Here is a 17,632-nt window from a genome sequence, read left to right on the forward strand (position 1 = left end):
AAATTCCTCTCCTCCACCCAGAAGAGGGTGGGGGACAGGAATACTATTAATCTGGTGCAATAAAATACTTAAATTTAAAAAAAATAAAAAATTGCTGAATCTACTCTTACAGGATATTTTACCAGAAATGAAGATCAAGGGAAAAGCCTTCACTGAATCTGAGGTTGTTGTTGAGCAAAAGAAAAACAGAAACAAAATTGCTAAATCAATTTTCCCTTCCTAAATTCAATATAGTTACACAGTATTTTTAACAGATATAGAATTAAATAAATATCACTGAATAAATAAACATGACTGTATTTGTATATACTTCTATATAAATCTTCATGAAAATCTAAAATAAAAAGAAATGCATGTCGGCCCCGTATTAGGCTCGGGCTTATATACACATTTAACAATGAACACATTTAAGCTTCTCAGAAACGCAGTTAGACAAGAAATTAGGCAAGGTCACAAGGGACCTGGGATTTGAACCAACTCCTCTCTCTCCAAGTTGAGTACTGTTACACACTGACTCTAAAATTTCTAGTTGGTGGTGTGTAGTCAGCATTTTATTCCTATTACAATTTCCAAATTCAGAAATTTGTAACATATCCTCATTGAAAAAAAGCATGATCAGAAAATATTTATTTTTAAGGCAACAAAAGGAATAAATTACAAGGACAGTGATGGGAAAGCCCTAGGTGCCCAGAAGCACTACCAGGAGGTCCCGAAATTGCTTAATTAATCAAATTTTTAAAATCATTCCACTAGTCAAACCTTAGGAATGCCTTTAGAAGCCATGACTACTGGCAAACATTAGAGTTGAAGCTGGCTTTTTGTAGGATTTAAGATGAGGAAAAGCTTCAGCCAAAAAAGACCATGTTCCCCTCTTACCTGAGCTCACAGAAGAGCACAGAATCGGAAGACTGACGTACAGCAGTGTCTGTAAGGGTCCCAGGTCTGGATGCATCGCGCCAGATAACAGAAGCGGGCAGGACAGACTTCCAGAGCAAAATCCAGAACCTGGCTCACTAAAAGACATTCAAAAACAAAAACCAAAAAAAAAAAAAAAAAAAAAAAAAGAAGAAGAAGAAGAAGAAATTCTAAATAACAAAAACATCTGAAATCTTTTATCTGAACAGCCAGAGTTGTGACCACGATGCCTGCCATCTATTTGGAAAGCTCAGTATAGAGAATGTCAAATACAAGGCATTTAATGATCCATAGCGTCTCAATTCACAAACTAATCTCTAGACATTAAATTAAAGGAGTTCTGCTCACTCCTCCAAGATACTAAGATACCTCCTGTTACAAAGAACCTATCACGCCACATGAATACATAACCACCTTGAGCTCATTTGTTGGTACCTCCCAAATATCCCAAACTCAGCACAATCAAAATGCATTCCTCCTGCACGTTTCTTAAGAGAGAAACAATAACAAAAACAACAAAATGATAACTAACACTGAGATACTGCTTAGTATGGGCCGGACACCATTTCGGTGCTTTTTCTATATTAACCAAATCTTCACAACCACCATACGAGCTGGGTACTTCTGGTTTCTCCCACCTTTTCAGATGGGGGACTCAGGCTCATGGATTGTGCTGAGGATACACATCAAGGGCAGGCCTGGGTGGGGTTGGGCTTGCCTGCAGAACATCCAAAGGCCACTGTGGTGAGAGTGGACTGAGCCAGGAAATAGAGCACAGGGAAGGCTGGGCCGGCTCCCATCCAGCTTCGAAAGCAGGGGTGAAGATGTGGGAATTTATTCTAACTATGATGGCAGGTCCTTGCAGACTTAGGGGAAGGAGTGACGGGATCTCACTATGCTTTAGAAAGATCACCGGCTGGTGGAGACTAGACTGAAGTGGGGCAGGAATGGAAGAGGGAGACCAAGGGGGAGGTGACGTACTTGCTCAGGAGAGAGATGAGCACATGGGGGTTAGACCAGTGAGCTGACTGAGGAGGCAGTGAGGAGTGACTGGATTCAGAAGACATTCTACAGGTGAACCAGCAGAATTTGCTGAAGGCTTGTGTATGGAGTGTGAGATAAAGAGGATTACTCTTAGTCTTTGGCATAACAGAGTAAATAAAAACTCTGTTTACTGAAACGGGGAAGACGTGGAGAGGGGAAGACAGGCTGAAGAGGAGGCTGCGCACCAGTTGCGTCTCGGCCAAGGTAAGCCTGAGACCTGTGAGGCCTCCAAGTATCGCTGTCAAGCGACAGGTTCGTGGAGGAGCCTGCAGCTGTGGGGAGAAGTCAGACCCGACCAGGCGGATACCAGACCTCTGAAAGCCTTGGCACTAGACGAGCTTCACAGATCCACCAGAGGAGAGAGACTCCAGCCCTTAGAGACTGAAGGGAGGAGAATGAAGTAGCAATGGGGACTAAGAAGAAGCAATCAAAGAAACAGGAAGAAATCCAGGGGAATGTGGGGTCCAGGGAGAAAAATGGAAAATACTTCTAGGAGAGAGTCATCAACCGTCTCAAACACTGCTGGGAACTAGAATGAGATGAGACACCATTAGAAAGGCGTAATGGAGACCTCAGGTGATGTGTAACAAGATTGGTTTCAATGGAGAAGGGACAAAAGTTTGATGGGTCTGGGACAGAATGGGAAGGGAAGAAACAGAAAAACAGGCACAGAAAACTCCTTCAAGGATATGCTATAACAGGGCAGCAAAAAACAAGGAGAATTGCTGGAGACGGATGGATGGCAGTCGTGGAAAGGTTTGTCTTTGTGTTTTTTAATATAGTGATAATACAGCACATTTACAGAGCTGAAAAAATCTCACAATACCCAGCACTGGTAAGGATGTGGGTATAAATCACTGTGATCTATTGCTGGTGGAAATACAATCAGTAAATTCCTTTTGGAAGGAAAATTATTCATTCATGCAACAAATAGTTGTTGAATGCTTATTATATGCTAGGGACTATTTTAGAAGCTGGGGGTAGAGCAACTTAAAATATATATAAATAAGAATAAATAACAGACAAAAATGTATACCTCACATTCTGTAGGTGAGATGGACAATAAAGATAAATAAACAAAATTAGTAATATTCGCAAGGTCCCTGCCACCCTCCAGATATATCCCATTCTTTCTCCTCTGTGCTACGTCTACCGCTGCACTCACCACTCTGTCCTGCAGTTTATCTGGTTACATAACTGTGTCCTCTTTAAAGGCAAGAATGATGTCATATTCATCTCTGCAGTTTTTAATGCCTAACAGAACACAGGCACTTGATGCTTCTTAAAATGAAAGGAACACCTTAATGTGATGTAATTCCCAGAAGTATGTTAAAGAGCAGAATTTGATGAGAATTCTACGTGCCTGCCCATTTGTGCAAAGAAAGGTGAATTCTAACCACTGAAATAAAACTGGGCAGTAATACAAAGCAAAGCACCTGAAGTACAGCCTTGAATAAATCAAATGATATTTCCCAGACTCTGCTCACTTCTCTACGCCAGGTTCTCCAACATCTCCAAGCTGCAAACTGCAGTTTATCTACATTGTGGACTATCAGTTCAAGGACCGCCTTTCAAATGTGTTCTTGCTGAGCTCTTTTTAAAGTGGGAGAAAATACTTCGGTACCACTCAGTGGCAGAAGGGGCCAGCTGTGTGAAAAATTTTCTGGTTTATTTGAATTCTCCCTTGGTTCAAGGGTAAGAACTGACACACCGCGGCTAAGCAGTCAAGGCAAAGTAAACACTCAAACAACTTGTTAACAGGAGAAACTTCCCTGAGAGGATGAGGACAAGGAAGCGTGTTTCTTCCTTTTGCCAAATCTTTCCTCAACTATTTATTTATTGAAAAGCAGTGAAACAAATTCCAGAGTCAACTTTTAACCCCAGCACATGATCTGGTGCGTTACTTCACAGCTGTCCTTTCAAATGCCATAGCTCATTACTGCTACCTAAATATTACCACACGGGAATATGCCGGTCTTTCTGTTAGGGTAACATGCTGTCTGGTGGTTTGGGAGATTGGAAAGAAATTATGACCATGACAGTCATTTACTAAATATTTGTTGACTTGGTTTATATTTACCCATAGCAAGCCTGCTTAGCTTTTTAGAGATTTGTGAAGATGAGAACACGGACCCAGGTTCTGTTGCTCTGTGGGTCAGGTCGCTGGAAATTACAGTCAACAGGCACAAGTGCAACCCGGGTCCAAACTCACTAATAAACATCACTGACCACGAGGAGGGTTAGATGATGTATAAGTCAGAGTATACGCATTAGCACTGTTGAATACTATTGTCATTTTCAAAAGTATATTTTACGAAAGAGGAAACTCTTAATATTAGAGTTATTGCTATTTGACTAGTAACTTACTGGAAAACCAAAAAATATATTTTAACATATATATTTTTTAAATATATATATATCTAACATCCATGTGCAAATATACATAAGTATATACTATAAATGTATATAAGAAATGCATTTTATATTTTAGAATTTATATACACATAAATATAAATGTATAAATATACACAATTTCCCTGCACTGCTCTAGCAAATGAACAATCTGGTCATGTTTATCACAACTGAACAAGGCCCCTACCATCCTTTCACACACAGGCCAGTGGCCTTAACATGTATGTCATCTTCCTTAACCATAAAAATTTCCCCTGGCAAGGGAGACACCGGCCCTAATTTCCTCTGCAAAGAAACTGTTATCCCATCCTCCTCTCACCCTCTTTTCTGACCTGGAAACAGTGTGCAGAGAGAAAAGGTTCACAGTCAGAGGACGCCAGCCCACTCCATCACCCATCCCTTGCAGAAGGTACTTTGGCCTATGTTCTGGCACACAGAACATTCAGATATCCTCAAGCAAAACTTAAAAAAGAGAATTCTAACTTAAACCACATCAGGTAGAACAGAATTCTGATTTAAATCGCATTGTCATTTTTCAGATGTCAAGTGTTTTTCTTACTTAGAATTTTTTTAAGGCGCCCAGTGTGATTAACATAATGCCTGGTGATATTTTAAACAAAATAGTCAAGGTTTTTTTTTTTTTCCACAAATTCTGCAATGAATATGCTACTTTTTCAGGTAGAAAACTGTTAACCGTAAGTTTCTACAAATACTCATTGACAAAAAACATACACATTCAACACAGAAAATGTAGAATTCACAAATGTACAAAAAAGAAAAGTAAACATGATGATTCCACCACCTAAAGACAATACATCAATATTTTGATACATTTTCAACTAATCCTTTTCAGGATTTACATAGCTGAGATCATGACACACATGCAACATAGTTTTAAATCCTGTTTTATTCATTTATCATCTATTGATCATGTTTACTTATTAAAACTATTCATAAACATAACTTGTAACGGCTATCGATACTTTCTTGAATGGATGTACTTTAATTTGCTTAGCCATTCCCTACTGGATAGTTATGCTATACCTTTTTCACATATGTGTGTATATATGTATGGTTTTCTAAATTTTTTTTGCTGTTACAGATAATGCTGCTATGAATATCTTTGTCCATAAATCTTTAACCACTCTTCTAATAATGCCCACGTTGATTTTTAAACGTGGAATTATTGGGCCAAGGAGTAAAAACACTTTCAAGACTCAATATATAGATTGCCAAGTTATTTTTCAAAAAGACGGCCACAAGGTGCAACGCCATCCCCAATAACCACCATCATCACAGTGAGGGGCTCCCACTCGCCAACATATTACTTATATCCTTACACTGAGATAAGCAAAGTGTGGATTTAAAACATGAATTTGAGAAATTAATTAAAATATCTGATAGGGCATAAAGCAACATTCCTTGTCTAACCTGCTTGGGATTTCTCTATTCTAAATTTACATGAAACTAACTGCAGAAAGTATTGAGAGGAACCGACAATACAGGTCACGCTGATCAAACCTCGTCTATCTCTGAACTTTTGATTACAAAAAACACCATGGACACAAAAATCTCTGCTTTCCCCCCAACATAGGTTAAGGGGTCACTGTTGTTATACCATGTGATTTTAACTTATGTATATCTCTAAAAAATAAATTTGTATGCCAAAACTGCTAATAGACACTTCTTGGCAATATTTGCTGGCCTTCAAAATAGTAAATTACCACTCATCTCAAAACGTCATTCTCTCTTCTTACTGTTTTTTTTGTCCATAAAGCATATATATATTTCTACATCCCTCAACTCCTAGAGGCAGTAAAATGACTAAGGACTTGGATTCTAAATTGGGTTCCGTCTCGCCTTACTGTTGGTCATAGGCAAAGACCCAATCAATTCCCCAAGTGAAACACAGAAGTGTTAAGTCTCAGCCAACTCTCTGGTCTCAGAAGGAATGACACAGTCATGAGGAACTTCTTCTACCTCCTTTGTATCTTCAGAGGAAGTTAATGGCCAACATAATTCCATCATTTTTGCTGCAGTTCTGAATGGCTGACTTATGTGTCTGAAACGATGATCAGTGGTCACTTTGTCCCTCAAGAAAGCCCCCAGTAGCACAGTCTCTCCAGGGCACACACACACAAAAAGAACGGCTAGTGTAGGGCCCCATTCAACCTGCAAATCAGGGGATAATTCTTTCCTCCATGTGGTAAAAATCTTTATTCACCCACTCTCCTCCCCACTCTCATATGGCCCAAGTGGTGCTCTTCGGGTCCTGGACTGACATCCCTAAAGACTAGCTGGTATCTCCTGACTTACATGGCTTTCTCTAAGCCTTTCCCTCATGTCTACAGAGAAGGCAATTTGTCTTGCATTACAAACTGTACTTTCAAGCCATCCGAGGCTTAGGAGAATTTCTGTCGGCAAGGGAAGCTAAAGGTACGCCTCGTCTCAGAGTAAGAAAGGAAATAGTTCCCTAACATTTGCTTAACTTATTGTTCAGGTTATGAACTTCATGCTTTTATAACCCCTTTTCAACATGCTGCCAGAATAATTGTTTGGGAAAAGTCTTTCCTGAATTTCTAGATTTGATTCCTCTGTTTTTTGAAGGAACGCCTTTGCTTTCCTAAGGATGATCAAAGCCGTCTCTCTGAATTATCCCCTCCCTTGACTCCTATATCAGACTTTCTTAGAGTCTTTGAGGCTTAGGAAATAACTGTGATTAATTTGTGGATAAAAACTCGGCTTTGGGATCAGCATTGTTCTTCAAAATAGAAAATTCTTTAAGTTAGCTTCCTTTTTAAAAGGCATCTTATTCTTCAGGAAATAGTAATTTCCTACTTCAAAAAAAAGATTGATCCTTATTTTCAAACAATCTATTTCAAAACATCTCAACTGTTGAGGGAAAAAAAATGAGTTTCAGCAATAATTAAAAGAAAAAATAAAATATGTATAGTTTAAAATTTTGATTAAATACTGATTAATTCAGCACAGTTTCAATTCTGGAAGTCAAACATACAACACACCTTTTTTCTTAATCCTCTGAACTACCTTGACTTTAATCACAGCCAACTTTAAACCTCCCCTCAAAGTTGTCTTCATTCTGAATATTTGAATAATTCAGCTAAGAAGCAAACATTATTTCCTGCACAGACTTCTGTGAGAAAGAATCCTTACTTTCTCCAAGAACTATTTACTCAATCAATTAATTCTATACATAGGGCATCGACTTTGGGCAAGACCCTGGGAAGGGTATAAAAATAAGGAAGAGGAGGAGGGCATTGCAGCCTAACTGTAAAAGAGGACCTGACCATGATTAATTTTGTAAGAAAAGTGTCCTAAACACAATGAGTAGAAAGTATTAAAAGAGTTCAAAGCAGAGGAATTCACCATTCATTCAACAAATACTTAGTGCGTAACTACTATGTGTCAGGCACTGGGCTGTGCTGAGAACTCAGCCCAGAACGAAACAAGGCAGGACACTGCCTTCACGAGCCTTCGAGTCACAGGAGGACAGGTGACAACTGAGAAGTCATTCAAGCACAGACACCTAACAAAACGACTCAAGTTCTCGCCACAAGGGCTCCTGCAAAGGCATTCCATGTTGTGGATGGCTTCTTTTCATTTGGTGTAAACTTTTATATAACTGTTTCTATCAGAAACTAAGAAATAGTACTTTGATGTTACAGCTTCAGGCAAAGACACACCCACCAGTTCACACGACACTGCAGTTTCTAGTCTGAAAGTACCATATAGAGGAATCTGAACAGCCTGCTACGTCTATGTGGATGCTCTGTGAACAGATGCCAAGAGAGGGAGGTCCGTGAGCATCTTCTCTGCTCTTCCATCTGCAGAGCGTGTGCGTCACCTCCACAACTTGTGGAGTGCTCCGGTGCTTAGCCTTTACTTTGCCGTAAGGTGCTTTCATGAGCTGTAACTGTTTTTAAGTGCCATGTGAATGCAAGATACCTATGTGCCTTTAGAAGCATTCCCGTCTCCAAGTCCATTTCCTGACTCTCCCCCACCTCCGAAGGGCTTCCTCGCCAGTCCTCCTTCACCAGCCACCACCCTCCGGTCTTCTCTTTCTCCTTTGCTGAGTCCAGCAAACTCACTGCACTACATTTAGGACCAAACTATTTACTCACTTTCAAAATAGTGTTTATCCCCTATACACAAACTTGTTTTCATTGCTTGGTGGATTTATTTTTCTATCTGTGGAAACTGGCTATCTTGGATTGGGGTGGAATACAACATGATTTGTTTTTTCCCCATCAGAATCAATGGAAATGGTTTTTGCCAAGACGCACGGCTTTGGGGAACTACAGGTTTTCAGGAATTAAAGTCGGTAAGTGAGGATGAAATAGGTGAGCCACAGAATAAAGTAACTACAGGGGCCACTGGAAAACCTGAAGAGTCACTTGACCGACACCGAGAGGGCTGAGAGGACCTCACAGAGGAAACAACGATCAGGTGACTCATTGGGATGAGTTGGGGTGGGGGGAAGCAGGGGGCGTGGCGTATTCCAAGCAGAAGGAATAGTGTGTGTGCAGAATTCTTTAGAGGGAGAGAGGGGCAAGGACAGGAGCAGTGAGAGAGTGAGGCCACACAGGTGAGTAGAGGCTAGACCATAAAAAACAAAAAAAAAGCGGGTTAGGATGTCTGGATTTTTCCCTAAGAAGGGAGTAGTAATAGCTTTTAAGCAGGCAAGGGACAAGATCAGACCTGTGCCTTTGAAAAATCATTTACGCTGCAATGTGGAGAACGGCTGAAGAGGGGTTAGGAGGCTGTTGTGAGAGAGAATGGGGACCCGTCCTAGAGAAATATCAGGGGTAAAGGTAAAAGGTCAAAAATAACTTTAAGACATGGACATATTTAGAAGCTACTTTGGAGGTGGACTTGATAAGACTCAGATAGTGAATGGTTTGCGAACTGGGAAAGAATACGGCTCTCAGACATCTTTGGAATCTATGGTCCAGCTACTTCTGTTTCCCCACTGCTTCGGCCTTCAATGAAGGAATTACGGCTACTGTCCAGGTTTCTGGCTTGGACAAGTGAGTGCGTGGATGATGTGTGTTCACTAAGGCAGGAAGTGCACGGGAAGCAGCAGGGCTTCCCATGGTTTGCCGTTGCTGTTCGGCGGGTAGCAGGGAATGGGGAGAATGCATCTTACGGTGTAGAGCTAATGAGCTGAGGTGCAGATAAGAGAAACTCTAAGAAAGATACCTAGTAGACAAGCAAAAGAAACGCTGAAATGCTTGAGAGAGAGGAGGAACTCTTGCTCCCTACTGGGGATGGGGCCTCAGGCTGAATCCTTAAAAACAAAAACAAAAACAAAAACAAAACCCCATGACCTTTAAAGGGGTAGCAATTTGACACTCAACCCACATTATCAATACTACTAATAAAAAAATGTTTAACAAAAAAGGGAAAGATAGAAAATGACATCCCAGGGATGGAGTCAGACACTCAGACTTCTTAAAAATAAGTTTCCAAATGTCACTGGATTTCACACTCATGTACCTTTCAAAGGTACTTCGGTTTAGGGTAATCAGACACATTCCTTCACGAAAGCCTTTGATCAGTGACAGTCTTCACGTGGGCCATGTGGGGTCTTGAGAAATGAGAGTCTCAGCTGGCAGGCATCCTTCGGTGGGTTTACTGGAGGGGTGGGTAGGGGCGGGAGAAGGGTGAGGAAAGAGAAGCAAAGAGAGTGCTACCCTAAGTCCAGTGGCAACACATAGTCAGCACGTTCGTCTCTGGGGGTTATTCTCGATGCTTTTAGAAACTAGAGGATCCCTTAAAGTAGTCCTGTGCAACTGACAATGATGTGTTCTCCGGCCACGTGGCTGGGAGGCAGTACGAGGCACATACAAGTCTTGTAAAAGTATAGCTGCAGGGTATCCAAGCCCCAGGCCCTGGGCAGGCCGCTCTCTTACCAGAACTCAGCCTCGCTGTTGGACGTGCAGCTCTTGGTGGTACCCACTTCGAGAGCGCAGAAGGTTGGCACGGCCATTCAGATCAACATTTTTTAACATGTTGACACCTACAGACTTCACAGCCCCTCCCCCACTCCTGCGGGGTCTCCGTCAAGTCAGCCAAGCACGCACCCTGATCCTGCCGCCTGCAGAAGCACTTCCTTTCACTGTGGACCGTCAAAAGTGGAGGAAGAAAATGGAAGTGACTTGGAGTTATGGCACCAAAAAGGCCAAATGAGCAAAGAAATAATCAACTCCACATGAGCCACTTCAGCTCCCACACAATGGAAAGGGCCCAGGACTAACCCCAGGAAAGGTCACTGAGATCAAAGGTCACCAGCAGAAAAAGGCAACAGTGAGGGGCTGCCAGCTGCACCAGGAATCAATGTGGTCTTAATTACACACCGACAGAGGAGGGGTCGGAGCCAGAGCCCAGTCGGGTTCTATTCACAATATTGGCGTGTTTAAAAAAAAGTCAAGTGTTCCTGTCCCACTCTGTTTCAAAGAGACTATTTCTTCCTGCTTCTAGAGCACAGGAAACCAAGAATTGTGGAGATAAGATAATTCTGGCATCCACAGTGAGCTGGCCGGGAGAATTACGAATATTTAAAAGCTTAGCTGCATAGAGACAGTAAAATTCTAAAAAGTGACTTGGGAGAGATTTTTAAAAACACAAAATACAGCAAGTTTCAAGGGGATGACTTTGCAAGCATCATAGAGTCAACACTTGCCAAAAACCCAACACTCAGTAGATTTTCAGGTTTGTCGTTGGAATTGGCTTCATGGGAAAAAATAACAGAATTACGGTAACCACAGAACAAATGCCAAACGCAAAATTTTAAGTGTGCAAAGAACTAGCTAACCTTGAACGGACTGAGGTTATAAAGATCCAAACAGACATCTGGCTAACCTTCTTTGTTGGAGAATGAGAAGGAGAAATACGAAAACATTTGAAAAAGAGCTGTAGATAAGTGTTAGGTAATAAAACTAATATAGTTGTTAATAAGTCCAGTGCTTTGCTCAGACCTTACCAAATGGAATGAATTTTCCCCTGGCCATTACAAAAGACACCGTAATGGGGTCTGGTTTAGATTTCATTTCAATAACAGGGAAATAAGAACTCAAGGAGAAATTCATTTCCATGAAATACATTCTAATATATACAGTCAAACATTTAGGAAAAAGCAAAATAAGAAAGATTCAGAAATCGAAGAAAAAACATCTTTGCTGCAAATAAACTTGAATCAATGCTGGTTGAGCACTGGATCTCTCTCACAATGATTTTTATATTATATTACCTGCTGAATTATGAATTTCCTGGAGACCTGGAACATAGTGATATGAAATTTCCAAGGACCTTCGTCCATCTTTAAACTTGGCCTCATAACAGTAACTGAAGGAGTCTAGATTGCTCAGGAGGCCCTGCTTTGTTCAAGTTGGTGATGTGAATTAGGTCAGATCCAGCTTCATCGAAGCTGTTATGGCTCCATGTCAGCACACTGGGCACTGATAATGAGACACTTCAAGCACCCTCATAAGTTGGCATACGAGTCAATCACAGATTCCCACGCACTTAGTACACAATCACCACAAACGGAAGGATAAATCTAAAGATAAATAAAAAACAGACGTTGGCCTGTTGGAAGAAAACCTGCATTCCCAGACACTTTGATAGGCAATGAAAAATCAAAGAAACAATCAAGATACAATGTCCTGAAGAAATAGAAAACAGAAAAACAAATCAATCTCATGGTTACAGGGGAAGGGGGAGGGAAGGGGTACATTTGGGAGTTTGAAATTTGCAATGTTAGCTACTATATATAAAAATAGATTTCAAAAAAGCTTCTTCTGTATAGCACAGGGAACTACATTGCTATAGTAATACATCTGTAATAATCTTTAACAAAAAAGAATATGAAAATGAATATATGTATGTATATGCATGACTGGGACATTGTGCTGCACACCAGAAATGGATACATTGTAACTGACTGTATTTCAATTTAAAAAAAAAAAAAAAGGATCGAGATATCTTTCTAAATGCAGCACAATATAGCATGACATTTTAGTCCAACTGGGAGAGCCCGAGACAGTTGTAGCATTGGGTCCTGTCTGTCCACCAGAAAGGAAGCAAAGCTTGTTGGGACAACTCTGCTGGGCTGCGTATGGACAAACCAGCAGCTGCTGCTTTGTGACATTACGTTGGGCAACAGTAAACAGGATGGTCAAAAGAAAGAATTCAAGGAAACACCGATGCAGGAGTCACACACACATATACAAGACACACAGACACCCCAGGAAAACCGCAGCAGCAGACAGACCCAACCTGGAAGACAGATAAACTTACTCCAATGATGCTTCTCTGGGCAAAACTTTTCTGAAAATCCTTTGTTAATTATTTTCAGTGTCCTTGTAGAAACAAGGCATAAAAGTCATCTCATTAGGTTATGATCACACCTGATTTTGACCTCCATGTAATCTTAACTCCATCATCATCACCCAATTAATTCATGAATGGTTATTTCCCAAAAGAACTCAAGAACACCAAAAAAATTTTTTAGAAGTGCCATGACTAAAAAAGATAATTTCAAAAGAACTCCAAACTTCTTGGTACAGTAACAGCAATGTGAGATTAAATATACAGCTTCCTGAGGTGACAGACTTCTTCAAAGACACAATTCTCATTTAGATATGTGAGTTCTGGTGTATTTCTTAAGTCTTTCATATCACACTGTACTCACGTTTCCTCAGTGCACAGCACTTGTCATACCTGACAATGTATAGAATACACGTTACACGTTGATACATCCACAGACCTTGTAGCTGGACTTGTAAGGACTCATCACTAGCTTCAATGCACAACGTGTGGATTTGGGGTTTGGCTTTGTTTTTCGGTGAGATTTACCAAAATTAGAAGAGAATTATGAGTTTACTGTTTACATAATGACAGATGATTAATTTCAGTCTTAAAAGTCTAAGAATGCTGTGGGCTGGATCCTGAGCTTAATTTTCTAAAATCTCTTCACTCAACCCATTTTCTAACACACATTATGAATGGAGGTGGAAGCTGTAACCCAAAGGCACAAAAGCAGTTTCTCGTTCACTTATACAACAAAAATGTGTCAAGTACCTATGTTCAAGATAGCTGGGGAAAAAAGACGGGCAGAGGGAAGATGAAGTAAAATAAAACAGCAGAGCCCTTGATCTCATTCCCTAAACCTCTGACATCTTTAACGCCCGGCTTACACACAAACAGGAGCATTTAAAACTTTTCTGAGGTCTAAAAAAGTTTCGAAAACTGACAGGGGTCCTAATTTTTTAAACAATATATTTTAAAAACATTTAATAAGTACATTTTAAATATTTTTTTAAGTTAATAATTGGTGATCTAAAGTAATGGATTTCTTTTTCCTTCGGAATGTTATCCAGGCAGAACATGTATTAATTTAGTGTGGCTTAGGTTCTGTCTGCAAGTGGAAAAAAAAAACCCACGATTTCTTCCCCCAGCTTTAGAATTCTATGACAAGCATTTTACAAGCGCTGTGTTTAAAATGAAAAAGCACTTAAAAGCTTGTATGCACCTCTTCCACTGGTTTTGCCTCATCTTTGGCAGCCTCCAAAAATGACTGTGTAATGAGAGAGGAGAGGGGGAGAGAAAACAGCAAAGGTATCCAAAATCAACAAAATTTCAGCTCTAAAAATTAAATCAAAAGCATATAGTTCAGCACTTCAGTTTGCAAGCAAAAAAGAGACTGTGTTCACTCGTATTAAAAAAAAAAAAAAAAGCAGGTTGAAAAGAAAAAGAAGTAAGACACAAGTTTATGATTTCACTGTAAGAACCTGGACAGGAAGTCCCTTTACTTTGCATTCAGGTAAAGAAACTGCAGAAAATTCCCTGGCGAACTTTCTTGCTTTGTGAAAAGCGTCCTCCTCCATTTTCCAGTCAAATGATCTGTGAGGTTTTCACAGAATTCTGGAAACACTGTGAGAAACATGTACACAATGGAAAAGACAGGCCTTCTCATGAAAACACGGTGTTTATCTTAGAAAAGAACCATTGGTTATGGAGCAAACAGCCCTGCCAATTTGCAGACTACTTAGTTATCAGCTTTCCAAGAACTTACATTTAAAACATCTCACAGCGCCACATAATCATCTCCTTTTTCTCTTCCCAGCTTCCCTGACAACCTGAGTAAGTACTTGAGAGGAAAAGGCCCAGATGGCAGGTGTGGGTGTTCCAAAGCGTCAGATATTATTTTGTTTATTTGAATTACATTCTTTGCTTAAGCAGCCTCAGGGTACAAATAAAACATACTACTAATTAAAATAACCAACAGCAGTACTAATAAAACATCTAAAAAGCAGCTTTTATAGAGAAACTTTTTAGGCGTTCGCCTCCTGATCTCAATCTATGGAACAACGAAGGTACACTTAAAACGAAGTGAGACATTTCCATTTCTGTTGGAGAAGGATAAGAATCCAGTTTAAGTCCGCCGTCAGAGAGAGAATCCTGCTGGAGACACATGGTGTCATAAGCACGTGGGCACCAATCTCACAGATGGAGAAACATCTAGCGGGAGAAACAGCAAAGACACCACATCCAATCTGGGTAACTGTACACGGATAGTTCACGAAATTTAATCTAGAGCATTGGTTCCCAGACTTTTGGATTCCAGTAACCAGTAACATCTAAAAAGAAAACAAAACACCGCTATGTCCCCTGTTAAGACTGCCAACAATTCACCAAGTTTAAAAGAAAAGAAAAATGCCATCTACTGTCATTACTGGAGCAGAACAAGATGTAGGCAAAAGAAGAACTTACAGAATACATCCAGCTGTAGGAAGGAATCACTACATGGCTTTTGGCTGGTTTTTTCTCTTTTCACTCCAGGCAAATATAAAACCTCCATTATGAACCATGCTGGTTTGAAGATCAATCTTGAGAAATGATTAATCTAAAGACTTAAGTTTTCACTGTCTTAAATTATGTTACAACAGCTCAACACCAGCATTTGGTTATAAAATAGGCTAAGTCACGTGTCCCCTAATGGAGAAATAAACACAGATATGCTGCAACTTCTCATCCTGAATGTCCACCAGTAGATCTCCCGAAAGCAGTGTTTTCCCTCTTCTCAGTACTGACAGGTTTCTGTCACTTAAAAAGACCCCACTGGTCTGTGCCATCCCTACTTTTCATTAGTAACATTCCCCTCCCCAAATAGGCCAGACTTGCAGATCTTACTGGGAAACTGTTGTTTCAGAGGCAGAAACTTTGTCCTGTGTATCCGTAATTCAGCTCAAAAGATTCCCAGTCTCTCTTCACTCTCACTGCATTCTGTTCTCAAATTTTGTTTTAAAACTTCTTTCCTTCTTCAGTAATGGCCTTGATTTTCATTTTAATCTGATTTCCCCTGGGTAAAAATTGTAGCCAAGGAGAAGTCATGCAGGGAAAATACAGAATTTGGTTTTACCTGACTCATCATACTGTTGAAAAATAACAGAACAAAACAGAACTAGGCTGATGGTCTAGATATTTATAGATCCCATAAATGTAGAAAATTTCAACCAGATCTGGATTAAACACTAGTCTGTCGGTTCCACGAGGGAAGGGAACGTCTGTTTTGCTCACCACTGTATATCTGACACTAACATCTTGCACAACATGAGTGCTTAATAAATGTTGATAAATTATTAAATGTATATTGAGAGAAACCCAGCAATGTTTCCTAGGAATTATATGTGACCTCAACACACTACTAATTTAATATGCTTAAAGACCTTCTAGCAAATCAAAAGAGAAATGACTGGAATGGTCTGATACTCTCAGACAGTTGTGGAAGAGAATCAGCACTGAAGTTTTACGATCTGTTCACTGAGTTTATCCATGTTTACCCCATGTTTACTTACTTTCTATTATGCAATTTTTAAAAATCAAGAGCTAATAATTATGTAATATAATTTGATAGGTACTGAGACCAAATGACTATCAAAGTACATGATGTAGTGCACAAAAAAAACATAAAAATGAAAAGAGTTCAAATAATGGATGTTATCAAAAGGTCTTTTAAATCTAAGGGGAGAAAAGATACTACAGCCAACACCAGAAACACTGCTACTTTTGCTCACAAACAGAAATGACTCAGTAGTTGTGAAACATCCATCATGATCTTACACATTCTAAAGGCATAGGACCGACAGTGGGTAAATGGAAATGGTACTTTTAGGATTGTCATAAGGGTTTGTCGCTAAAACAAATACAGTGGACTCGTCATACACTTATGCAGAGATTGGCATGACAGGCTACAATATCAGGCTTTTTAGACATAGAAGCCAATTAAGTGTCCATCAACAGAGGAATGGATAAAGAAGATGTGGTACATATACACAATGGAATATAATTCAGCCATGAAAACAATGAAATTTTGCCATCTGCAACAATATGGATGGACCTGGAGGATATTATGTTCAGTGAAATAAATTAGACAAAGACAAATACTGTATGTCTTCACTTATATGTGGAATATAAAACAAGCAAACAAATGTAACAAAACAAAACAGACTTACAGATATGGAGAACAAGCTAGTGGCTACCAGTGGGGAGGGAGGCAGGGGAGGGGCAAGATAGGCGAAGGGGATTCAGAAGTACAAACTACTAGGTACAAAAAAAAAAAAAAAAAAAAGATGCAAAAAACCAGCCAACTTTTATGTTAAATTTATAAGGAGTATAATCTATACAAATATGGAATCACTACGTTTAATACTTGAAACTAATATTATAAGTCAACAATACTTCAATTAAAACAAAAAGGTTTTTACATTGAAATTTTTTTAAATTTTAAAAATAAAATAAAATATCAGGGTTTTTTTAATCATACATAGTCACGTTTCCTGCAGTACGATATAAACTTTTGTACAGTCAAAATCGTGTAACCAAAATTCTACCACACAATGCTACTACCAAACAGGAAGATACCTCTCTAGGAAGCATTTCAAGCATACTTGAAGAGCACTGGCCAAATTAACTGGGTCAAACCACAAAGAGTTTTATAAACTTCCCTAGAACCATCAAGTCAATCTGTCTCATATCTTGTCAATACTTCTTTTTCTTAAAGTCCTGAATTTGGTACATAAATACCTAAGGAAAAGCAAGTATGTTTTTTAAGCAATCTGCCACAATGCTAATTTGATTTATACATACAGGTCAGGTAGATTAGTCACTCCCTGTCCATATCAGGCAATATCAACTTGCTCATTTATTTGCATAAATAAATAAGTTGGTTGTTAGGATA

General features: G+C 39.6%; 1 protein-coding gene across 4 annotated transcripts in view; it reads right to left on the reverse strand.

Annotated features, from left to right (window-relative positions):
• CDON (cell adhesion associated, oncogene regulated) overlaps positions 1 to 17,632 on the reverse strand; it is an 87,354-nt gene that overhangs the window by 54,490 nt on the left and 15,232 nt on the right. For all 4 annotated transcript variants that reach the window (XR_010378953.1, XR_010378954.1, XM_031443418.2 and 1 more), the window contains exon 2: positions 877 to 1,013. Coding sequence is in view for 2 of the 4 variants with exons in the window: in XM_031443418.2 (XP_031299278.2) it covers positions 877 to 952 (76 nt within the window). In the remaining 2 variants the exon portion in view is untranslated. The remainder of the gene's footprint in view (positions 1 to 876; positions 1,014 to 17,632) is intronic.

The sequence above is a fragment of the Camelus dromedarius genome, chromosome 34, assembly GCF_036321535.1.
Source record: "Camelus dromedarius isolate mCamDro1 chromosome 34, mCamDro1.pat, whole genome shotgun sequence".
Classification (NCBI taxonomy): Eukaryota; Metazoa; Chordata; class Mammalia; order Artiodactyla; family Camelidae; genus Camelus; species Camelus dromedarius.